This window comes from Centropristis striata, chromosome 24 (genome assembly GCF_030273125.1).
Source record: "Centropristis striata isolate RG_2023a ecotype Rhode Island chromosome 24, C.striata_1.0, whole genome shotgun sequence".
NCBI lineage: Eukaryota > Metazoa > Chordata > Actinopteri > Perciformes > Serranidae > Centropristis > Centropristis striata.
This window is the reverse complement of record NC_081540.1, coordinates 7,929,355-7,955,492: the sequence shown is the minus strand read 5'-3', so window position 1 is coordinate 7,955,492 and position 26,138 is coordinate 7,929,355. Positions and strand designations below refer to the sequence as shown.

General features: G+C 40.2%; 1 protein-coding gene across 1 annotated transcript in view; it reads right to left on the bottom strand.

The window, feature by feature from the left end:
• The window catches only part of LOC131962613 (interleukin-1 receptor accessory protein-like 1), a 298,116-nt gene that overhangs the window by 153,141 nt on the left and 118,837 nt on the right, over positions 1 to 26,138 (bottom strand). The window contains 1 exon segment of the mRNA XM_059327558.1: positions 9,452 to 9,731. Coding sequence (XP_059183541.1) covers positions 9,452 to 9,731 — 280 coding nt within the window.

The following is a 26,138-nucleotide window of genomic DNA, read 5'->3' as shown; positions in this document are numbered from 1 at the left end:
TGTCTGTTCAGACTCATAATATCCTGTTTATACAAGACTTTGAAAGAATTTAATAAAAGTTACTAAGTGTATTTTCTGGTAAATCTTGGACAAGGAGTTGCGAAATATGGTCTCCATACACTCTACACTTCTTTTGAATATTTTGCTGAATTTATTCAATTATTGCCAGAAAAAAGTTATATACACATCAACCACAAAAAACCTCTTGACCTTTGACGCCCAAAATCAGTCAGTTCATCCTTATCCAAGTGTACGTTTGTGCCAAAATTGAAGAAATTCCCTCAAGCCTGAGATACTGCATTCACAAGAATGAAACTGACATAAGGATATACAACCCGAGAACATAATGCCTCCAGCCACAGCTGTGGCAAGATAAATAGTTTTCCATGTGTGCATTATAGTAGAACACAATTTATCTGCACTCTGTTTTCAAGCTTCTGACCCTTTGCTAACACCAACATGTGTTGCTGTTATGAAAGACTTTCTTTGTTTTCCGCTGATTCAAGCTATTAATTTCAAAGCTGTTGATGAACTAACAGTATTTTGAACACATTTGTGTGCTAGATGGAAGTCTTTTACCATCAAGCACATGGTCCCAAAATGGTTCCATGTGCACACTCTTCTTTGACACTGCCATTGTACCATCAGACGTCCACAGTGAATATGTGGCCAGGTTCACGCCGCCACATCACAGGGCTGAATAAAGCACAGTGTGAAAGGTGGACTGAGCCCAAACAGCAGCCCATACATCATCAGACAATGGCTGCTGGAAAACCGCCTCTACGAACCCACATAGAGCCAACTAAAAGGCTGTCCCAACACTGTGTCGACAGAGGAGTCTCTCTATACAGGTGTAAAGAATACTGAATATAGGGGAGCATCATCAATAACCCCTGGCTGGTGAATGAAGCAGCTTCACAAATCCATATCACACAATTAACGAAAACCCCACCTGAGCACTGTGAATAACTGCTGCCAGAGATCTGGCACCAACTCTCTCGTTCAAGTAGTTTGTGGAAGATGCTCTCTTCTCCCATCAGTCATTGCTGCACACTGCTTTCTTGTATAATCTGTTGATGAAGTTTATGTCGCTTCTGTTAAGCCATTATGGCCACCACAGCTCATATTAACTGTACATTTCCTCTACAGACTATCTGCTGCTGCCAGATGCACACTATGAAGGTCATTTCAACACTTTGGTCGATTTTGAATATCTCACCAAATATTGAATGGATTTTCATGGAATTTTGTGCAATACCCCCCGAGAACAAGTTCTAATATCTTCACTGATCTTTGCTGATCCCTTGAATTTTACTCTAATGCCTAATTTAAATTTTCAATTATCCATTAAAATACCTCCACATTCACTTGATGGATTGGAACCAAATTTGGTACAGACTTAAATGGCTCTTATGCAATGTATTCTCATGACTTTGGTGATCCTCTGAATTTTTAAGTAGCAGTTAAAGCGCCCTCTTAATGGCTCTATAATTCCCATGTCTTGGAAAAAGAGTGAGAAAGCTGACCAATAAACAAAACTCCCTGCATATATTTTTTATTCATTCGACCTTTATTTAACCAGGATAGATCCCACTTAGATTAAAGATTGTTCTTTCAAAAGAGCTCTGATAATGATAGGCAACTGTGACCAAACAAAGGAATCCAAATAGACAATACGACTATATATAATAGTACTGTACACACCATGCATCCAAAATATCAGTTTCAGCATCTACACGCCAAAAAATCCCATCTCAAGGCATTCAAAGAAAGATAATTATGTACATGCTGCATTATATTCCAGTCTGATGTAGCAGAACACCTAATGCCTTTTTCCCACTATGCAAACATCCTGTACAGACAACATCTAAAAGTCCTTTGAACGCAAAGAGTTCAAAGACCTCCATCAAACCATGCAATCCAATTGTCAATGCAGCACAAATGCCCTATCTTGCAATGGTCACTAAGTAAAAAACAAAAAAGGTGTACCCTCCCTTTGACTAATAATATGAGAGGTATATCTTCCAGAAATTATCAGCAGGATTCCAGATGTTTTGTGTGAAATTGGTCTCATGTTCAGTAATTTCATTGGGGGAAAAAGTAATTTTCCATTTCATTGTGACTTCTTACCCTCATCTATATGTGCCTCTGCACAGCACAGCATTTAAAATAAACTCCATTAATAAACATCCATCAGGGCGTCATTGTTATAGCCCTCCTTGGCGAAGCTATTCCACAGAGCCACAGCTAACTGATTGTCTCTTGCCAGGTAGCTTATAACACAAACACCATCCTTATATTATACATCATCCATAACCCCTGGCAGCACAAACCATCCCTGCTGCTCCTTAGTCTAGCGTCTCTCATTGGCTTTGACAGCTGGGCTGGATCAATTGGACAGGCCCTGACTCGGGCTGAATGACAGAGTGTTCCAGACGGCCCATTCTGACTGTCACTTCCCTGAGAGATCACCCGCCACTCCTGCCCACGAATACTAACACAGTCAACATGGCTGTGGTCTGGGACGGGTTGGAGGAGCACGGCTTCCTGGTGTGTACGTGTGTGCACAGGTGCCAGGTGAGTTGCACTCACTGGCGTGATCCAGGCTTAAATAAGCAAATGGACGCACACACACAGACACACACCCACTCCTTTGCCATCTTACCCTCCCGTTGTCCTTTGCTGGTGACAGCCCAGGCATTGCGGGACATGCAGGAAAGCCATTAATAAGCCCGGGACAGTGGCAGCCTGCCAGCACCGGTGAACAGGGTTAAAGGTGAAACACTAGCTATCTGCCAAGAAGTGGGATCCTCCGTGCACGGCTACATCTGTCCTTAATCTGACACTGTAATCCTGCACTTTCACAGCGATCGATACACTGCGGATGTGTGTCTGTTTGTGCATTTGTTTGACTATAACTGCAGAGTGAGTGTATGATGCGTGCTGAGGTTCTACTAGAGCTTGTGCATGAAGGGGAGTTCTGTTGATTTATAGGCTAGTTTAGAAACACAAAGAAACTGATTAATTACATTTCAATGACTTAGTCTGATCTGCTGCTGTCAGATCACAAACAACTTTGTTCATTAAAATGGTAAATGGCAGAAAGACTCCCAAAGATTTTTATAGACTGTTACAAAAAAAAGAGAAAAGAATGAGGTGCTCAGAGCAACTGTCACTTAATAAACATCGACTACCATCATGCATTGCTCATGACCTGAATAGAGCTAGATGTTTTTGGAAACTAACACCACACTACATGTATTCCACACACAATTCAATACATGTAGTCCATAAATAAACAATTCAAGATTTCACAAAGCTGGTGGAGCAAAAGCTCAGCTGATGTAAAGCCGGGGAAACACCCAAAGACCCCACACATGACAACTTTTTATCACACAGAAAAGGTGATTAGAGTGGTGAGCCAGAAAGCTGACACAAGTGTGAAATCTTGCATGTGATTGTATCAAAGCAGAAACAAACATCCGTCAAATTAGTTTTTCTTGCTAAATTATGCTACATTTGTGCAGAAAAGCCAATGCAACAGAGAAAACCTGCTGGATTATGATGAGAGGGTGGACGGAGAAATCAGGCAGAGAGCTGCTGGTGATTACAACACAGTGTCCACTCACTTACAGTGCACTGTAACATTTCAGCCATTCTCTACCAGACAAATGTCGTTATCAAACCTAAATCATAAATTCAAATCCAATCCATGGATTAAAATCCAACAAACATGCAAGGGAACAATTTCCAAACACGTACTTCATGATGTTCCATTTCCCTGCCATAATGCTAGCCATAGCAGCTTTTACTTGGCTTTCTCTGCTGTCAGCGAGGTATAAAATAGCAGGAATTAGCAACTTTGAAATGCTAATAGGCTTAGAGAGACACTTGCAGCAGTGCTGGGGAGTTAGTGGTATCCTCCAAGTACACGGATGGCCCATGTGTGTGTGTGTGTTTTCACTCTTCAGTAAGTGACATACTTCGCCACTGCAGATGTTTTTCGCTCTGCATACGACGGACCACCTCCGGGTATAACATCTGAAAAGCCTCAATTTGACACACAGCGCTGCTCATCTGCTGCCCTCCACTCCTATGTGGCGCGAGTGCTCCCTCATCATATGTGCGTAATGCATGTAGATCTGTGTGTTTGTGTGTGTGTATGAGCAAAAGAGACAGGCGTACATGCTCAGAATGCTGAGTGTGTGCATGTGTGTCAAGTTGGCCCGCTTTTACATACAGATTGGAGGCACATTAAGTTCCTGTCAGTGGCAGCTAGTCTCAAGGGAGCAGAGAACTGACATGTCGTGTTTATGTTTGTGTGCGTGTGTGTGTTCGTGTGTGTGTGTGTGTGTGTGTGTGTGTGTGTGTGTGTGTGTGCTAGCGTATGATGATGCCCTCTGACACCCTTAAGTGCAGCTGAGCAAATACACGAAGACGTGACAAGCGCAGGCACATGGCTATATGTGTGTGAATGTGACGTCATAGGATGTAATGGAACGCATGAAACAAAGGCAATTCGTTATTTTTGCACCTTCAACGATTAATAGAACAAAAATTAGAACTAAACAAAACCATCCTACAAGCAATTTAATGTCATATTTCTTGTAAAAATTAGTGCTGTGAGAAAGCTCTGCTAAAGAAAGATGACCCCAACACTATTAAGAACATGCCTCTTGATTAAGAAAGCACTTGAAACTGAATAATTTGAATTGGAAATAATTAATCTGCACCCTGTTAGCACATTTTCCCCAGCTGCTTTTCAGACATGAAACTTTGCTAACTGCAAAACTTAAGATGTTTGTGTTTTTCCCAGTGCAGATGTGTCTCTGTCATCATCTATATTATGCCACATGGTGTCCAAGCTGCTCGCAAATCATAGTTATATTATACTTCACAGAGCTGGCGGTAATAAGGGCTTCAGTAGAACAACACATCGCGTTTTTAATCTGTCATTTTCGCTTTACATTAAACTCCCAGTGTAAAACCAACAAGTCAGTTACAATTTGCTTGGTATCATTAATTTGGTACAACAGATTTCTGCTCCACAACAACACATTGGCCTCTAAGGCGGGAAACTGGCAGAAGTGGCCAGTAACGCTGCAGCAGTGTGTGTTCACTGGCTGTGGCCATGCTGATGTGGGTGTATTATGAATATTCTGCCTACACTGTTAAGCTTTGCCTAGTGCAATAACACCTGTGACAGACAGCTGGCAGACAAATCTCTTCCCTGGTATCTGGAGAGCCTGTGGACAGGACACATGGACTGACAGCCCCTATATTACTGATGCCATATGACAATCGCATCATAAACTCACAGTCGAGTAGCTACAACAGAAAGTATGTTATTATAGGATTCTTATCCTATTCTTATCTTATCCTAGCCTCATTTAGTGTGCATTCATACAGGATTTTCTGGTCCTTTATAATTCTGCTGACAGAAAATTACATAAAAAATGTATGTAAGTAAAGTCACCAGAAAAACATATATTCCTATAGGGATATTATAGAATTATTAAAGGCTTGAATGATAAATTAAGTCGATTTATGCCCCAGATTTCTTCTATTTTATATCATGAGTGACTTACTTATTGATAGCTACTCCCACATGTATGCATTTTAAAGCAGCCTTGTTCAATAATATCCATGTTTAACACATTCCCCGGCATGACAAAGAGGCATAATCAATAACCAATATTACAATTAGGTTTGCATGTATGAAATAAAAGGTCAAATAAGCCGCCTGAAACAAACCAGTAATGTGACTGTGCAGCAGAAGGATTTCCATAGATGACTAAGTGACCCAAATGTTCGTATCATTATGATATTATTCCACTCAACAAGAATATTAAACCATCACTGATTCTTAAATAGGAGGAAAAAAAACAACACATTTATTCTCGATGTTGTCTAAGGACAAGCACTTCAGGGACATTCACGCGTAACATTCTTGGAGACACTATCAATACTTGCCTTGAGACAACAACATCATGGGAGCCTTGGTAACTGGGATTGAATTGTTATAACATGCTCAAGTATGAAATGTATCCAGTGAGAGATGATTTATTGTTATGCTGTGATTCATTCGTTCCACCGCTCAGCGCTCTAATTCCCCAGGTCCCTTCATGTTTCAAAAGGGTGAGGATCCTCAAGTAAAAACACAGCCAAGAGCCTAATCCAAATGTGATATGTTAACATATGCAAGCGCTGATCATCTATAGGACCCACGCTGCTGAGACAAAAGAGAAGAGCAATCCTCTGATTTGGCTGCGGTGACTGGGAATTGAAATGAGTCACGTCGACATAACAGCGCTGCTGTGGTTGTAAAATTGGATGAATCCATTCCTGCAAATTTTAACACGTTGTCAACGCTCGAGTGAAGAATGAGAATGTGACAAAAGCAAATGTGGATGCAAACGTAATGCTGTAGCCATTTAAGGTCAGAAGCTTCGTCTCTGATAGCAATAGTTTAAGTGTCATTACCGCATCTTTCTTTGAATTACATCACGCAACATATGTCTCATTTACAGGCAGATATTTCCTCACAGATTCTGTTTTAATTGATATGCAGTATGAGAAAGCAATCAAAAGTCTGTTTCCCTTAAACCACTGCTCTGTCACTCATCTGGACTGAGCCTTGGCCTTATTATTGTGGCTCCAGAACTCACAGTATATGCTAATGCAGGACTATAAATCATAATAATTTGATGGTCCCATGTGGTCAATTCTGATGCATTGCTATGCACTTTCGAATGCTGCATTAGACTAAACATGCGACATGCACACAGCATCCAATAAGCTAATCTTCCTAGGCCTTTAAAACAGGCTCTTTCCCCTTTTAACAGCCATGATGTGTCTCTGTGTAGAGCTGACTAATGAGCCAGGACAGAGGAATGCCCTTTACCTACAAGGTTAATAAGTTATTACTATATAAAAAGGATTGTGTGCATTATCCAGCTTATTTCTTTAACTCAACTGTAGCAACACTAACAGTAAACACCTTGTAAGAAATGCATCGTTTCTCTCAGTGTTTTGGGTATTTTTGGGTGTTCAGTTAATACAGCTGTTGGATTAAACTTCAGGGCAACCACACCAAGAGTTATCACCTGATTCTGCACTTACACTTAGCTCCAAAACCGTTTTGGTGCTTTTGTTCTTATTGTTTTGGTGCCTCATTAATTTTTCTTTTCCCAATCATAAATTAGGCTTTATATTCCCTCAGCATCAGAGCCAAAGTTAGGAGGATTTGGATTTACTTAGGGTCATAAAAAGGTAGCTGAGGTAGGTATTTGGGGTTCTGGGAATGTGGGGTTGATGGAAAATAGACACGGTTGCTGCCACAACTTTACGATTTTAGTTCGGTTTCAATGCTCTCATCAACTTCTTGTTTAACCACAGTAAGAAATTGTTTTTAGTGGAAAAGCTTCAATAAACCCAATGTTTACTACCTACGCAGCACCAAAGAGAGACGGTGAAATGGAAAATTTGATAGACATCTTGCAGCGGAAGATTCAGGTATTTTCCTGAAGAGTTTATGGCAACCAATTAAAAACTAAATGAAGAGAAATCTAAGTGAATGGTAATTTTCCTTCATGTCTGCTGGATATGTAAACCAGCAATAGCTTAGTAACACATGAGCCATATCAGCTTTCTAAAGCCAGCTTGTTCTTCCCAAAGTGGCCAAAAAATGTTATAATGCAGCTTTAGAAAATTAATTTCTGAGGATGAATGGACATTGCTTTACTCAGTTTTATACTAGAGAACTGTATAAAAATGTTTTAAAAAAGAAGAACTTGAGTTTTTAGGGACTGTTGAAGGAAACAATGTGTTTGGAAATGTTATCTTGGACTCACTATTTCCTAATTAATTGATCATTAGTGAAGGTAAACATGGTGTCTATGGTCTGCATACCATCGCATCATAACGTGGTCGTACTGTGCTGGAATAATCAGTGTATGTTGTTGTGAAGATGTGAATACCCCCAGCTGCAACAAACCTTTGATTAACACTGACAATCAGTGGAGCTGATTGTATCATCAATGCTGCCATTGTAAATAAATGTCAGCGTTGTAAATATTCCATTGGCGTGGCAAACACTGTATTTAGAGTTAAGCAACATTCTTGTCTTCACTTAAAACATGCAGAAAGCAACTATAGGCAATCATAGACCAAAGAAATTCCTGCAGAGAAAAACCCTGTGGGACAGAAAAGTGCTCTGTAGTCAGAACTATTGTTATTTCTCTCCATGATGGGCAAATAAGTGTTGCCCCTTAATTTGGTTCTGAATGGTGGAGAGTGGCGACAACGCAACACTACTCTTCCAAATCAAATCTCATGGCTCTACTTTCTGCGTGATTACACAATAACTCTGAGCTGACTGATTGTCTACCTCCAGAAAATGCTGCCAATGTCACTGAATAGAGAATTGTTGGGTTGGTGCTGCCCGTTTCTATTCATGGCGGCCGCCACAGCAAAAGGGAGAGTGCTAATGGTGATGAATAGTAATGGCCAAAACCTCTTAGAATTAAGCTTGTGAAACACAGGGAAACCTGTACTGAGTGCAACTGCTCAACACAACATTATTCTCCTCCTTTTTTCCAGTCTAACAAATGTCCTAAATCGTTTGTGTTTAGGTTAAAATACAAACGTTTCTGTGGAATTTTCTGAATTCTAAAGAGATTTTAGACACTCCTATCTTTCAGGACAAGGTGTTTTTCAAAAATCCCCTGATCCCGTGGAAAAGAAGATTTGTTTTCTGGGCTTTGCCTTTTTTGTTCTGACTGACCACAGACAACCTCCACACTAATGAAAACTTCTGCCAGTATGAGGTAGGAAACCAGAAATTTCACCACATTCTCAAAGTCATAAATCAAACAATTGTCTACTTTCACCATCAGGCAAGTGGAAAACGAAGATAGCATGAATATACCTTTTTTTCCTTTATCTCACTGCCTTCTCCCTTTCCCCAGTCCTCCTGTGCTGAATACTGTTCATTCTCTTTCATCTCACTCCTTGCTCCTCCACGTTCTCATAGAGAAGGACTTGTGAGGGGCCTAAGAGTTATGGATTTACCAATTGCACCTAATGGCTTACTGTCCCCCAGAGGAGAATAAAGAAATAATTTAGCATATAAAGCGAAGCAAAGGGGCTTCGTACTGTCGATGATGCTCTGTGGACCAAGGACCAGCGCTCTTTTGGCCAGAGATGAGAGACTTCATTAGGAGTCACCATGGGAGGGATTTACTCGTACCCACAGGGTTCCAGAAAATGGTATTTACAAGCACTATGTTATTGACACACTGCTGGCAAAACAAGTCCAAACTGGTGGCCCGATTTCTCTTAAATACTTGCTCCAGTTCAAGGCAAAACAGCAATTTACATTTGATAGAAATAAAGACAGCAGTATACAGTGTGTCTGCAGGTAAAGCTGGTGTACAAAAACTTAACTTACCTTAATACGCAGGAATAGTACCCCACGTCGTCCAACTCTGCTGGTCGAAACCATATGGCGTCCTCCTCCTTGCTCATCCTTGTACCGTCAAAACTGATGGGTTCCTCAAAGTCCCCATGTCCTGCACTCTTGTACCACATAAGGCTAAGTCCTGCGCTCTGCGCATGGGTGTAGTTGGCCCGAATATATCCATAGAATAAAGCGCATTTAATCCGTACAGGTTCCCCCAGAAGCACCTTATATTTCAGGTAGTCCACTGACCAATCCGTGCAGCCTTCCACTGAAAGAAAAGGACACAGAAAAGGACAATTAAGCTGGAGTGACGACAAAAGGGTTTGAATATTTTGTGAGCCAATTTACATCATCAGCAAGCCAAGCAGCGGCAATTTGTAATCATGAAAAGGCTATGTGGCAACAAGGACAAGACCACTTTCAGTGCTGGCATCAGTCTGTCTGTTCCGAGGCTTTGCCAGCAATCCTTGAGTCATAATCATTCAAGACACTCCTTTCCTTCATGCAGCACTGAGGCACAATGTCCCCTTTTTGTGTTTCACAACAACACACAACTAAAGTGAGACTATTAGTGCATATACACACCTTTAAACATACACACCACTGTAGCCTTTTGAATGTTAAAGTTAACTCTCAACATATAAATTGCTGCATTCCATCACTATGCCCCTGCCTTCACCTGCAAACATTACTGTATTTATATTTGACTCATGTGTCACTACCTTATACATAAATTGAGTCTACTGGCAATAAACTGTGTATAAGCTGCCATCAAATTCTGCTTAAATGGCAGTGATGGCATTCATGTACATTTGACCTTAGAAATTCAGTAGCTGCAGTAAATCTAAATTCCTCTTTCAGAGTCTGCTCAGGTCTCAGGCTGTTTTCACTCATATAAATGGAAACAAGCAGCTATATCGTGCTGCTGCACATACCAAGGTGGAGCAATGGTGGTCCCTCCTGATAAGACATCTAAAGCCCATCAACTGTCAGTCAAAAAAGTTACAAAGATATAGAATAATAACTGCATTATTCAAAGGGTTTGGATCGTCAGACTTATTTCCCATCTGTGGGTCTATAGAAGATTCATGAGTAACACCAAATTTTAAAATGACACTTAATATTTACCAAGTTCTGACACACCAGTGAGAAGTCACACAGACATATACCAACTTCTGAGCCGCTGATTAGGATTTTCACACTCACAAGATGTGTAAAAAGACGGCTGCACAGTAAGGAACAGCTTGTGTATCAAGCAAGGGTTTTTTTTTTTTAAAGAGTTCACCAAGAAATAGCAAGTAAATAAACTTCAGGTGAGCTGTGACCTGTATCTTGAAGCAGGATTAGTGGTTTATCGAATTATTTGTTGTTAATCTAACCTATTTATAGCTTGATAGCTTTTATACCCATACTTGTGTTGGAATATTCATAATTCATATGAATCCGATAAAAGCCAGTGAGTTTGGGGTGAGGCTTCAGCCATTTTCAATACAGACCAACTCTTATCAAAACTTCATTCCTTTCTGCTCTTTTCTTTGGTTTTATATTTGAGAAACAAACTGGGTCCACACCAAAAACAAGCTCACTGCCTGCTCCATATTACCTTATCCATTTTTTCCCTTCCTGTTCCTGACATCCTCTTTTCCCTCGCCTCACCTCGCTGCACCGCTCTTCCTTTAAAAACAGCTGGTGAGCACAGCTGCCGCAGACTCAACAGGCTTCGCTAATTGAGCCTCTATAAATGTTTTATTTACCAAAGAAGCAACCCAGCCGCCAATCAGCGAGGTGCAGTGCGTGCGGTAACCGGGGGAGGGGTGTTGGCGGGGAATTGATTAAACCATGCTGATTTATGTTATTCAATTGCATTGTGTGGTACTGTAAGGGTCATGCAGGGAGCAGCAGCAGCAACACTGGTGGGAGCTTTAGATGCTGGAGAAAAGATGAAAAAGGGAAAAGCATACTCTGAATGACTACAACAGGGAAAAAACGATTCCTCAGAGCAGCTGCAATGGAGCTTAATAACAAATGATTTATCAATTACTCAAGGAACAGATTCTGGTGTCAATCCGTCAGTTAAAGGGCAAAGCAGAACAGAGTTAATGTGATTAATATTACTGAATTAATTTCAGTGTGATCAAATGGACAGAAAAACTGTACACAATGTACAGAGTGGAAAAACGACGCCAAAGGGGGCACAAGTGGTCAGTTACCTAAACCTAATATGTCCAGTGGAAGAAAAAGTATTTAGATCCCTTACATAGGTAAAAGTACTAATACCACACTGTGAAAATACTCCACTACAAATAAAAGTACTTCATTAAAAACTTACTTCAATAAAAAGTATCAGCATCAAAATGTACTTTATCAAAAGTAAAAGTACTCGTTATGCAGAATGGACCCATTCAGACTGTTTTATATATTCTAAATATATCATTATTGTTGTCAAGGTACAGCTAATTTTAACTATTGAATATACTGTTATGAGGTTTAATTTAAAAATCACTTTAAATGTATCATGTTTTTAATAAATTTTGACCTGAAAAGTAACTAAAGCTGTCAACTCAATGTAGTTGAGTAAAAAGTACAATATTTCCCTAAAACTGTAGTGGAGTAGAAGTATAAAGTTACATGAAATAAAGTACTAGGACTGGCCTTAAGTTCAGTATATGAGTAAATGTACTTTGTTAAATTCCACCAATGTCATCCACATTAATATAAAGTTGAGAGAAAAACAGCAAATCCTCACATTCTGACAGCTGAAACAAGCAAATGTTTGGCAGTTTTGCTTGACAAATCATTAAAAAATGAATCAATTATCAAAATAATAGGTAATTAACTTTAACTTCATCATCTCTCATCATTAAAGAAATAGCTCACTTCATCTATGTTCTCTTGAGGACATTTAAAGGCTTTCTGGAAAATGTTGCTAATCAGTTTGATGAAGCAGCAGAAACAGACTTTATCAGAAACTGATCATGGATTTCACTTATCACCAAAAATTCAAAATATGCAATATGAAGTATTTCAGGGTGATCGTTACCTTTAAATATATAATGAATCTGCCATTAGTGCTGTAATTCCACTGGCAGGCAGATTTGACAGCTCATTTTACCTGCAGCAGCCGAGCCAAATCTGCGGCACCGATCCTGATCCGACATGATCCTAAATCAGCAACAATAAGTCTTCATTTTATGAGAACACTGTGTTCAGATCAACAACGCTTCGACATCACCCTCTAAACCCCATTTCGATATCCTAAATTAAGCAGAATCCCCCCCAGGAGCAAGTCAATGAAAAAAACAATCAACCTAAATTGTAAAACTAGAGTGAAGAGTGAATAAGTAAGAAACAAAATTAAGCAAATAGAAATAGCTGGAGAAGGCAGCGTGTGCTCTGCGAGCTACCCAACACCACAATCCTTTCAATGTGATTAAGTCTAACTGTTGCTATGGCAACAAAGGGTCTATCCTTGCTTATCAAGAACTTGCTAATTAGTTTGTGGACGATAATAACTTGAAGGCTTAAGGTAAGACAAACACGGCCAAGATGGTTTCACTTCTAATCATGTGTCCTAATTGAGAGTCTGAAGTGTTTTACTCGCACAACTAATAAAAACAGCAGGGGAGTGGAAAAGGTCAAATAAGCAGGCAGAGGCTCAAACAGGGAGCAAGAGTAGTTTGCGTTAGGTAATCTTTCTGATGAGTCTCTGAGCTGTTTGTGCAAACAAAAAGCACAGAAAACAACCTTAAAACATGTAGTTTTCTTTCTGAGTTTATGGTACCAAATATGTATCCTGTTACCTCAAAGATCCCATTAAGTCCAGTGGAACCAGTTTTCCTTTTGCTGTAATGATACTTTTGCACAACAGCACAATATATAACACAACTTCTAAAGATGGATTTTGACAGGATAGGAGTGCTAAATCATTTAAAAAAAAAACACTAATTCCACTTCATGTTTTAAAAAATGATTCTTACAAATGAATATAACACAGTTTTTGACAGAATATAATAGTTTGTAATAATGTAAGAATCAAAAAAGTGGCCATTCTGCTTTTACTTGAGACACATTTAATTACAATACATCTGCACTTTTACTAACATAAATTGCAACTGAAAGACAGTGTAATATAGGTTCTTCTACTTAAAAAAAAGGCTTTAATACTTCATACAGTTGGGTTGATGGACAATGCCATTGTCCATCGTGGTGGCTGACCACTGAGCCCAACATTGTGATTTAAAAGCTCCGCCCCCCCCCCCATGCACACCTGCACCTGCTTATGTTTGTGGTGGCACTAATTAAGTTCTGAAACAGTTATGATTTATTTAATGGTGCACAGACTGGTTTTTACATGTGCAACTATATGCAAACTAGTGCCATTTGTTCAAACGAATTCAAACAAAAACACACTTGTTTTGACAGTCCATGTAATGCACTAATTTCTTGTGATTTTCGTGTGATTTGAGTAGTTTGTGGTGACAAAAATCACCATCTATTATGATGTTTTACTTTGGGCATCTTCACATGCCAATGTGGTAGACACAGCCCAACCCTAATACTTTAGGTAAATATTACAGTGTATCTAATATGCAAATATCCCCCATATCTGACCACTGCACTGGTCCTTGCACCCTTGCATACATATTCTGTGGGAAGAAAAATTTACTGTGAAAGTGCTTTCAGTTTGTCTCGCAGACTGGATTTAGAACCAGAAAAAACACAGTAAATGCCTCACTGCCAAACATCAGACAGCCTGGCTCAGTCACTGCCTTTCCCATCAGCACTGCAAATAAACACTCAGTCCACTCTTCTTCTTCTTCTTCTTTTTTTACACTTGAACATATTCCCACTTACTGAAGGAAATGCACGTCTCACAGAATGGGATAAAGTTATTTGGATTTTGTGCGAGCACAACATATCTGCTACACGCAAAATAGGACAAATGCATCTGCATGGCAGGGTTAGTAAAATAATATTTGACACAAACTTTAATGTGGACTAAATAATTAAATTACATACATATTAGTATGCATCTGATAAAAAGAGAAATGAAAAAGTAAAATGGTTGATTAATGCTGAAAACATAGGCAAAATATAACAGTGGGTCTTTTCAGCAGTGGAATTACTGGCAGATAAAGGATGCTGTTTCAGCCACCCTAAGGCATTCGATTACTGCACAGGGTTTTGAAAATATCCCCTGTTTCGCTGAGTAGTTCAAGAAAAAATAAAAGCAGCAAAAATCCAAAATTAATTTCCCTTAAAGGGTGAACTCCAGCCTGACTGTTTCAAAGGGCTTGCTGTATTTATCTCTAATACTGCCACGAGGAGCTTGCCAGCGCCAGTATCCGTTATCTTCCACCTATCCTCAAATTGCCCGTTTCAGACTTTTGACAGAGGGTTATCGTTCATTTCTGTAAGTGAGGGTGGGGATTCTGCTTAATCTGTTGGCTGGAAACAAACATGGTACAAAGCCTAATTGAACTCGATTAACATTTCCCAGCTCACCAGATTTCCATTCTGCTGGATCACAATTGGAGAGGGAATTGGCCAATCTGCTGAGTGATAATAACAACTCCGGCTGCCGTCAGCGACTGGGACCATCAAGCATATGCAGCGTTTGCGGCTATGCTACACATGACCCATAAGTAAAGAGGGGTAATTCCTCAGTGGCTGTCCCTGAGAGCTTCCCGGGTCCAAACAATTCTGTTTGTCAGCTGGTAACCGTCAGCTGTCAGTTGTTTTGCCAAATGATCACAGAACAAATGTTTGCACGTCGCTCTGCATGGAAATCGGGATTTAATAGAGTCGCATTCACTGACACCACATCGAAATGGGGTCTTCTAGCCATATCCCGATTTAACCACACCATTAAACAAAGACAGGGCCATTTGTCAGGCCTGCCTTGTTTTATGTTTGTCATGTTTGTCTCATTTGTCCACTGTGTAAAAGACCCGGGCCTCATGTTTAAAAGGCTTTTATCCTCATGTTTTATGCTTGTAACCAAAACCAAACTGAGGGTGTGATGCATATAAAGAGGACTTGGTTATGATGTGGCTTCAGAAACATGCATAGATAAAATGAAAATGGAAGAAAATCACCCAAGGTTTAGATGCAAATATAGCCTGAAGTATACATTAAAATCAAGGTTAACACAAAGAAGGTTTTTCAGAAGGTCTTTCGAGTCTTCAAGCTAATTATACTTTCAAAGTAGAAATAAATAACATTACTCAATATTCATTATTGTAATTTGCCTCTCAATCTTAAAAGGATCAAACTGGAAAGGGGCCTCAAGTGTTTTGTTTTTCTGAATTTTAAGTGCATCATAGTGCATATGGTTTTATAAGAACGAGCTCGCCTGTTTTAGTGGAGCTTCTTCGTATTGCATATATAGGGTAGGGTATTTCAAAATATATTAAAAAAATAAATCTTGTGTGCAACCGACTGCAGAAAAGATGTAACACAGATGCGACCAAGATGCTAGTAAACATGCATTAAAAAAATCCAACTGTGATGCATTTCTGTTTTAAAGGGCACCACAATAAAGCTAAACAAATGTTATGTCATCGTGTTCCTGCTCCATTTTACTGTCACTTGAGAATGAGCATGTGCTCACTCTGGAGAGGAGGTGATCAGCTCATAAATTGGGTTACAGGTCTGCTGAGGGGTAATCGTATGCAGATTGAGTCAGGTCACAGCAGAGACTCCCACAAAGTGTCTGTTCTCTCATAAGCACTCAAGGAGATGGTTCACTACCATTTTTCTCCATAAAGGCCCCGGTGTAATTCAATCAGAAAGGCACGCATACATTAGGCCGAGCCTGATTGGATAAACACACAAGCATGTGTACGCACATCTACACACACATTCTACGAGGTGACGCGACATCAACCTTTACTTGCCCTCATGAAGTGTAGTGTCTTAGCTGGCCTGGCTCCAGGGTCCCGAAGGGAACTTATCAACTTCACAGCCACTTTTGCCAGGGGAGGGAGGCAGGGGAGGAGAAAGATGTCTCGAAATCTTGACCTGCCATTTTCCTCCTTGTGAAAATGCTGTCGCAGCAGAGTGAGTCTCAATTAAGAGGAAAATAGCTCTGATGTGTGGGAAAGGTAACCTCTCGGCTGCCGGCGTACAGGAGGAGATTACCTGCATGATTGAAGTACCTCCAGCAGGTTGAAAAAGAGAATGAGTCATCAGCCAATAAAGCAATCAGCCACGGCCTCTGCATGTGAGAGTGTGTTCACACACACACACACACACACACATACACCAGAGGACCTCTGGAGCACTAGGCAAGACTCCGGCCTTGTGCTTGAACAGAAAATAATCTATTTTCTAAATTGTGGGAGGGAAATGAAGGGCTGTTGGTGTAATGGCTCTGCAACAATAAGGAACTGCAAATACTAAAATGACCAGAGTTATGAGCCATATGGTGATATAAAAGAGAAACTACAACCACCTGGGAGGGAACAGTGCCTGATAAATATAGAGGGGCAGTGCAGAGGAGGGAGACTGTTATTGGAATAGTGCAACATTTTGGGGAACATGCTTTTTTCCTTTTCTTTCTGAGACTAAGATGAGAAGATCATTATAATGTTTGCACAGGTCTACAGAGCTGGAGCAGCAACATTTTTAAGATCTGAATAATCAAATTAGACAAATATCATGTATGGATGATGTAGTATTATCTCAGTATGTCAATATCTATACTATAAGGTTTTAGAAATAGTTTTCTTACTCTTCTGTAACATTTACCTAAAAATCTGAGTCTCTCCTGTTAATAGTTTTCTAATAAATAATAAATATAGCAACTTTTGATCAATCCAAATCAATTTCAGGCTTAAAATATAAACTGCCACTTCTGGTTTCTTCAGAGCATGGAAACACATATAGATCATTTAGTTGGTTAAACAATTGCAGATACTTGATCATTCCCAGTGTTCAGCTGAGCAAACAGCGAGAACTGGCTTTCTCACAATGATAAATCATGCCTCCCAAGTAAAGCTGACTAATTAACAAACATATGTATGGAATAAAGGTTCAGCAAAATAATAGCAAGAAATAGCATTTAATAAATGTGTTTCTTTCACTTTGGACGGAGCCAGGAGAGCGGTTTCCCCTAATTTCAAGTCTTTATGCTAAGCTAGGCTAACAACATGGATCTTTTTTTTTTTTCTTCTTTTGTCGGTTTACCTGTTAAATGTTATTGGCATCCAGCTGTGCTGCCTTTATATTGGATTATTGGGACTTTTCCCTTTGCTAATTACACAAATCCCCTGGAACACACATCCAATTTAAGATCAAATGTAAATCATCAACAGGACAGACTCAGCTGTTTGATGAATCCCACACATTCCTGTTTTTCTTATTGCTTTGTGCAAGAACAAATATGAGAGGAAAATAAGAAAACATTCATGCATGAGGCACCATAACCAAAAATAATTTTGTTGAGATGCTTCCACTATTCCTTTAGATTCAGAGAAAAGGAACCAACCAGGAATTATAAAGATAATAATGTAGATGAGTAGACTGATATTTTTGCAGTGTAACTCCAGCTGCCCGGCTTATTTCATGATTGCAGTGACATTTACCTCCCATCCTCCTCTGAGTTCCTCACAAGCAGATAAAACAGCTCTGTCTCACCCCCATCTCGCCTGCACTTTACTCTCATGACACTTCATCTTCATTTGTCGTTTGTCTCTCTCCCCAACCCCCTCTCTTCCTTGACAGCCACCAGGCTATCATTTATATGCAAATACTCATATGTGATTGGGGAAAAAAGGCGAAAAAACAAACTGCTTTTCATCCCATCGCAAAATAAACATTCCCTGCAATCTTTCCGGCTTCTCCCTTCCGTATCAGATTGGGCTCTTCTGATTGGACACGGCCTCTAGAGAGAGTGGTGCCTGCTGGCTTCAATCACGGGTTAAATGCTGACGGGGACAGGGAGCACGGAGAGGGAGCTGATGCGAAAGGGAACCAGGCCCAGGATGGACTCTTGCAGGGAAGAGAATAGGGAAAGATGCACAGGGGAAAAACACTCACACATGCACACAGAGATACAAGGTAAGACTAGTTTGGTAGGAGTCATTTCTTACATACATCTACAGCAATGCACCAGCAACAGATAATTAAAATCTATGTGACAATCAAACAATTTTGCTCATCAACTCATGCACACTCATCTTTTTTACCAAAGTGTGCGCGAGAAAAATCATGATTTTGACTTCAAAGCCAAAAACATGACCCCGTTTTGTGAATTGCAACAGAAGAACTTCAACTTCAAATTAGAATTTCTGCAAACAGGGTGCTAAGTATCTGAAACAAGAAATGTAGAAGCATCCATTGAGTCGTTATTGACTGAATCGCTGTTGCATAAACTGGCAAGACTATTTGATTTGTTTCATTTATACATTTTATATGACAAATCCTCTGAATATTATTTCAACTGGTAAAAGTGTAGCCTATAAACCAGGGCTGGGCCGGTGCAAACATTTTCATACTGGTTTGATTTTAACAGTAATTGCTAACTGTGGACTCACTACTACAGCACTACTACAGCAGTATATACATGAAATAAACTGATTTGCAGTGATTTAATTGCAATAAATAGATCAGAAGTTTGCTGAAATAACAACAACATGATGCTGATGTGTAAAAAGTCTTAAGGCATGCTTTGTCAGATCTCTCTACAAGCAAACAGCTTTAGAAATGCTTGTTTTCTCGGTGGAGTTTGGATCGATCAGAGCTATGCTATGCAGCGGATTATTAACGCCCGGCAGAGATCTCCACTATACTGAGTGCATTTAATACAATACAGATTAGATGCCATCGTTACATGTTTCTCATTTGGGATACTTTAATTTGCCAGAATGTGTCGTAATGACCAATGACATTTTAACCAGTTTGCATGAAATCACACAGGTTTAAGCTCGTACACTGGACCAGACCAGCAAAACTGGACGTCAACCCGACTCTATATGAGCTGGCTACTATAAAGTACTGTTATTGTATTTCATTCAGTGTATTATGAAGATGCAGAGTAAAGTCCTTACCAGACACTCAAACACATTTCTCTTCAAAGCAGTATGTAAATCAGCCTGTTTGACTCTGTATAGGTGTTTTTCCTTTCATGCTCAATAGCACTATTATTACATTTGTGAGGAAAACACCCATCATCTCACTCTCTGTCCAAATCTGACAAATTGTCATATCATGTATTGAGTCAGCTCAGCGTGAGAATCTGTGATGACTTCCACTCGGGCTCTAAAGGGGTGATTATACCTCCCAAACAGCATTTTGATTCTCCTGGGCAATCAAACTATGAAAATTGACTTGTATCCATATGTTTACTCTCAGTTCGTGCCTATTTCAAGGGAACATTTGACAAGGAACAGCTGTAAAAGTGATCCTGTTATGGCTGGGGTGTCTACTCCAGAGAGAGCACTATATAATCAGAAAATCATCCTTGTGTTCCCCACGGCGCCAGTAATCCTCTCATCTAACAAACAGCCTTGGGAAGCATCGAGACACACAACATAAACAATACTGACTCCTGAAAAAAAATAGCCGAGTGCTGCATTGCAGACATGACTGCGCACATAGGACAAGAGTGTGGATAAGACGTTTTCCACACACTCTCACCCACCCACACAGGTACAAAATACACAGCGAGAACACACACAGGGAGAACAGGCCGCACGATCCGCGCTGCCTCCGCTGGCAGCCCTGTCAGCCTGTTATTCGGTGCTGTATCATGGCGGTGTGGGTGCGCTAAGCCGGTGACTCAGACCCTCGCCGGTCAACTACAGACACCGACACACCATTTGGGCGTTGTGCTCCGGTGCCCCCGCGAAATGAGCGTTGGTGAAAATAGAGCGTGCCCAGATGGATAGAGAGCCTTGTCACATCAGCCTCTGCGCCAGCCGTCTGTGAAATGATAAGATGGCTAGAATATGTAACAAAGCAAGCAGCGGGCACCGTCCTGATGGGCGCTGGTGTCAGCTCTCATATGTCAACTCTGACCTTATTTTTTGTCTCTCATTTTTTCCCACAGTGTTAACTACCAGAGAATCTTCTTTTTTTTTTGTTGCCTCTCTCTCCTCCTCTGTCTCACCCTTCTCTATCTCCAAGCTATTCAGTTCTTGCACAGAAGAGTGGGAGGGTGAGGGGAGGTTGTGCTGGCAGTTCAAAGAGAGAGGAAGGAAGATTATGATGGAAAAATGATTCAAGCTGCAGATCAGCAAGGACAGCGAGGTCCCTAAAAACCATACAAGAAAGGGTGTAAATCACTTCGCCATTGGCAATCACTAGTAATTCAGCAGAAGTGGACGCTGACTCGGCTCCCTGATAGCCATGTTCTCAAGGTCGAGTATGTTTTAAAAAAAACAACAAAAAACAATTTCAGGACTATTGAAAGGAATCCAGAGGTAACAGGGGAGATTCAGTGTGAAGCATTTCTGCCAGGCACACAAAACATACTTACAGTCAATATGCACACACACACTCACACAGGCAGCCAGGGATCCAGGGAAACCTAGTGGCCTGGAACAAGAGTAGCGCCAGAGCTTCCCATTAGAGGACATTACTGTCAAACACTGGAACGAAAACTACCTGCTGTACACTGATTACCAGCCTACCTCCCGCTACAATTCAATTACAAACGAGATAATATGATGCACTGCACTCATTCTCTGCGACAGTGTTCAGCCAGTGACATGGGGAAGTGAAGACAGCTGGCTGAGATGTTTCCTGAAAATGCCGATGCCTGTTTATTCCACATTTCTGCACCAGAGGTGGGATTTTTGGCGTTGTCTTGCCGGCATGTCCATTGCTTTGATTGGATATTTTTCCAGCCCAGGAGGGTGAGTAATACCCCGTTTGTCACGTAACAAACACAGTAATAAAATGAATCTCTTCCTCACTTGTTATTCCCATAAAATGTTGGACCGGGGTCAAGTTTTACATTATTAATCAAATAAGTGCATCATAACAAGCATCAAAGCTGCAATTAAAAAATAAATAGCGGGGTTAAGTTCATCCATCACTGACAGCACTGAAACACTTTGACAACAAAGCTTCCCATCTTGCACAATAAATCCATCACATAGACTTTTTTTGGAGTGAAAGAATATCCATTTACTCTTTAAACAATTGAGACCAAAAGTCAACCGGAGCTTTGAAATAATTTCAATTGAGTGTCAAAAGTCATTCGTTTAAATAAAAGTGTTCATAATTGACTAATTTTGTATTGACACTATTAGTTCTGCAGCAGTGAAAACATTTTCTCTCCCAAAGAGCAGTTTTGGTAAAACAGGACACTGTAAAAGCTCTTCAGCTACTCCACTGAACATGATGTGCAGTGTTTGCAGGTGGGGAGCCAAACAGGGATCATGTTCTTATCATGAACTGTTGGCTGGTTCAAGGAGCCCAAATGCTTTCAATCCCAATTATTTTTTTGCGCTCACAGTTACCCTCAACACCTACTTATGTAGTTGCCCTTTGCTTTTTGACCTGCCCTTTGGAACAGAGTAACAAGTGGTAGGGTAACAACTCTTCCTCAATACTTCAAGACTGTGATACGTTATTGGTAGCTGTTTAAGGTGTTTATGTTTTTTGTCGAAATCTGAGCAGCAGCATCACATGACTGACAGCCAGTCTGACTCGGCAGCGGCTCTCATCTCCGAAAGCTGTCGCAGCAAGTTTCCAAACATGTCTTATTTTGAAACATATTGGGAACCTAAATTTCTGAACACATATTAAAACACATGACTGCCACCTGTCTGACCTGACCACCAGCTCTTACATGTCCAGAAAAAGTTTGTGAAATAATTAGACCCAAGTCCGCCACGAAACACACTCTCTAAAACCTCAGCATTGTTTCAAAACGACCTCCCGAAACCTGAGGGTTTTCTGGAAAACTGCACAGAATGTTTTTTTCCTAAATAATGTATTTCTCAGGCTCTGTAGTTGATAGAGACAAAAAATAAAAATCATTTGAAAGCTTAAACCCTTGGCTTCAACTGTAGAGAATGGCCTTTGCCCTAAAATTCATTAAAACGTGTTTAAACTCCATAACATCATACTGTAGTCGGCCTCTGTGTCGCTGCCCTCACTCAGCTCTGAATACCTACATAGCCCTACCGCTCTGTTCCAACAAGACTCGATACATCCCACCCTGATGTATGAACATGCAAAATGGAGGGCAGAGCTAAGTGGGCGAAGTGTGAGGGGAAGCGTGCACTCCAAATCGGGGGATTAAGGGTAAAAATGCAGAACACTAATTGACAGAGAACACAGTCAGTTTGCAGACGTGCGCAGTAACAGCCACATTTCAATCATTTCAAATTTTCTCTCCAGACTAGAGATGACTAACACTCTCAAACAAGCCTTTTAAAAACTATTTTGCCTTTAAGAGGGGGTTCTCCTGACATTACAACTCAAATTACCTGCAAATCACACATTAACTTATTCATACTGTAAATCTGGAGGGGTAAGTGAGTCATTTATTGTAGCAGTCAAGCTGCAAGCTTTTATGTATCGAATTATTAAAAGCTGGTCTGAATGGAAACTCTTCCAAACTAGACTGAATGTAACCAACCTAAAGCACATAATACACTTATTATTCAAACTTGATAGTTTTTTTTCATTGTAAAATAAATAAATAAATAAAAGAATGCATATTATAAATTAATAATATGAAACACTGCAATAAGGAGTACATGTATTTAGGTCAGAAACACTTTCAACTATGAAACTAATTAAATAAGAGATGAACATGAGCCCAATCTGGTCATTTTGAGCTACATTTTCCTTATATAACCATGCAGGCACACACACACACACACACACAAACACAGCTATATGTTCCACTCAATACACACATAAAAAACAACTCCCTCAACACACACACACTGTAATTCCCTTATCTCTCAGCCAACCGGCTGATAACAAGCAGTTCATTTTCCTGATTCCAAATAAGCCATCCTATTCTGCTCCAATTAGAAGCTTAGTACGAATTCCATTACCATGTGCTGCACCCCATCTTCTCCCTCTAAATGCACCCATAGTTCAGGCACGAGCAGTGGGGGGCGGGGGGCAGGGGGCGAGCAGTTGTGGGTGCTGAGGTGCAAAACAGTTTAAAATTTTTATTCATGCACAGTGTCAGCAAATTAGAACCTTAATGCAAATTGAATTTACAATAAATCCACCTGGAGCTGCCATAGAAGAAGGGGGAAAAAAAGGAAAGAAGAGGCAGAGAAAAGAAAAAAAGCCAAGAAAATGAAAATGGAGATCCTGGCACTATGAGCATACATTTGCATATACATAATTAATTAAACCGGGGTTCACTGCTTTAGATGGATGACCGTCTGAGGGGAAACCGGGGAGCTACGGAAAGTAGAACAGTAATAAAAAGGTTAAAGAAAAGGTGATTCCTATTTCAGGGAAGGAGAATAATCGCCAACTCACTGATGCATCAATGCTGCTGTTTATACACCGTATTATATGTTCTGCTTTTCAAAATGTAGCGGGATGAATGCCAATTAGCGGCACTCACTCAGATAGATTGACAACAGCAAAACAAAACTCAAAAATAATCTAAAGCCCTCCAGTGAAAGACTCGGTGGGCTTGTTAGCGAAATTTGCAGGTTCGGGCGAGGTAACAATGGGGTAATCCAATATAAACAAACTATCCGCAGAGGTGGTTGAGTACACTAAATTAATGCAATTGTTCCTCGGCTGTTCAGACCGGCTCTCTCATTTGGTAAGTGCTCCCGCTGCAGCCGCTCAGTCTGGGCATGCTGAGAAGTGAGGCCTTTGAAGGTGTCACCAGCTCCCAAAAAACAACAGCGGAGGTAAAAAGGCTTATTTTTTCTCATATTTACTTCCAAATATGCTGGTTTACATTTTGGTTGTCGATTTTTGGGAGTTGGAGAGTCTAACTCCTCCCAGCTGGCTCCATCTTAAACTCATTCATGCCTTAGAAGTAAAAACAGGACGTGCAGCTGCTAATAATAATGTGAGTTATTCTGGAAGTTATGAGCACTTTGAGCACATCCAGAGGGACTCACAGACGGTAAAAGTCTAGAAACCAATCGTAAAAACAGGTCACAGCATCAAATCATTATCAAACAGCCTCTGATCTTAACATCACTTTTTATTGAATAAATATCACTAAAGATTGAATAACATCTCTTGCAAAAATATTAAAATATATTACCTCTGTAAGAAAGGAGCCTCTAGCCTTTCAGTCGGTTAAACAACAGATAAGTGGGGTCAGTGCCACAAGGAATTAAAATGTTGATGAATTAATACAGACAAAATATAACCATAAAATGTGAAATTATTAAATTCTAAACTCATTAAGAAATGTTTTGCCAGTGTCATTTTTCATTTCAAAATGTCCTCTTACCAAAACCTGCTTTTATTTCACAAGGACACTTTCCAAAATGTCCTTTTAATTACATAACGCTACTTTTAAAATCGCACATTTTTTTATCTGTGAATAGGAACAAACAAGTTTTATAACTAGCTATTGCTTTGGTCTTTACTCATTAATATAATTATTTGATTTATTTAAATTGATTTATTTCAATACCTTGTTTGACAATCATAATGCACATTTTAAAAAACACTCATGGAACCAAGTGTGATATGACTGCAGAAAGATAAGTTTGGTGGTGCCTGTGGGCAGAATGGAGTTTTCCAGGAGCACCAGACTCCCAGTAGAAAACCTCTAATTTACCTGCAGCTGTCTGACAGTCTGCCTCGCTCTCTATCCTGGTTCTGGTTCTTCCGTCTGGGCAACCAGCTGAAGTCAGAGCTAATGGAGTTTCCGGTGAACCTGCATGATTTCGTCTGATTTCGTCAGAATCTGACCCGAGGGCACCAGAGCCAAAATAACCAATGTTCTCACTGATTGTCTTGTTTGCCTGTGGAGGTCATATAGAGGCATCAATGTTACACTGACAGTGTTTCATGAGGAGCAAAATGTTGGTTTTGAAAGCCAATTTCAATCATGAATAAAAATGGCAAAAGCTGTTAATTTGAAATGTCGTGATTGTACTGAAAACTATATTGAAGTGTCAGAATGACCTGATTGTGGTTGTTGCATAGCAAAATCAAGAAAAAAAGGAATTAAGCTGAACTCCATGGGCCTTGAACAACACTAAAGTTGAATTCCAGGTGGTTGCATCAACTTCCTGTGACCTTACTTTACAATAAACCTGCATTCACATGAACAAAAGAGACACGGGAGAGCAAAATTACACAGCTGCTGCTAACAAGGTAATGACTATAAAAATATGAAATTACAAGTTCAGCTGGTTGGACCTTGCATAACCTTCCAGGCTACTTTTACTGGTAATGCTGGAAAGGGCTGGAGGTCGAAGTAAAACAACTCCAACTACAGTATATCTGTGCAGTAGCTGCACTGGATAAAAAGCAGTGGCTCTGATATTGATCAAATGCTAAGACCGCTGCTCCAGTATATCAATCAAACCAAACCAGCTCTGCTGTTAAGCCATCAGTAGTAAAGTATGCCTACCTGGATTGCAGCTCCAACACATTTTAGTCCCTTCTAATATCACAGGCAATAAGAAGAATCTGCTTTTTTCCCCTTTTTTAATCTGCTTCTGTCTCATTCATCCTCCCTTGGCTTTCTCTCCAGCAGTAATCA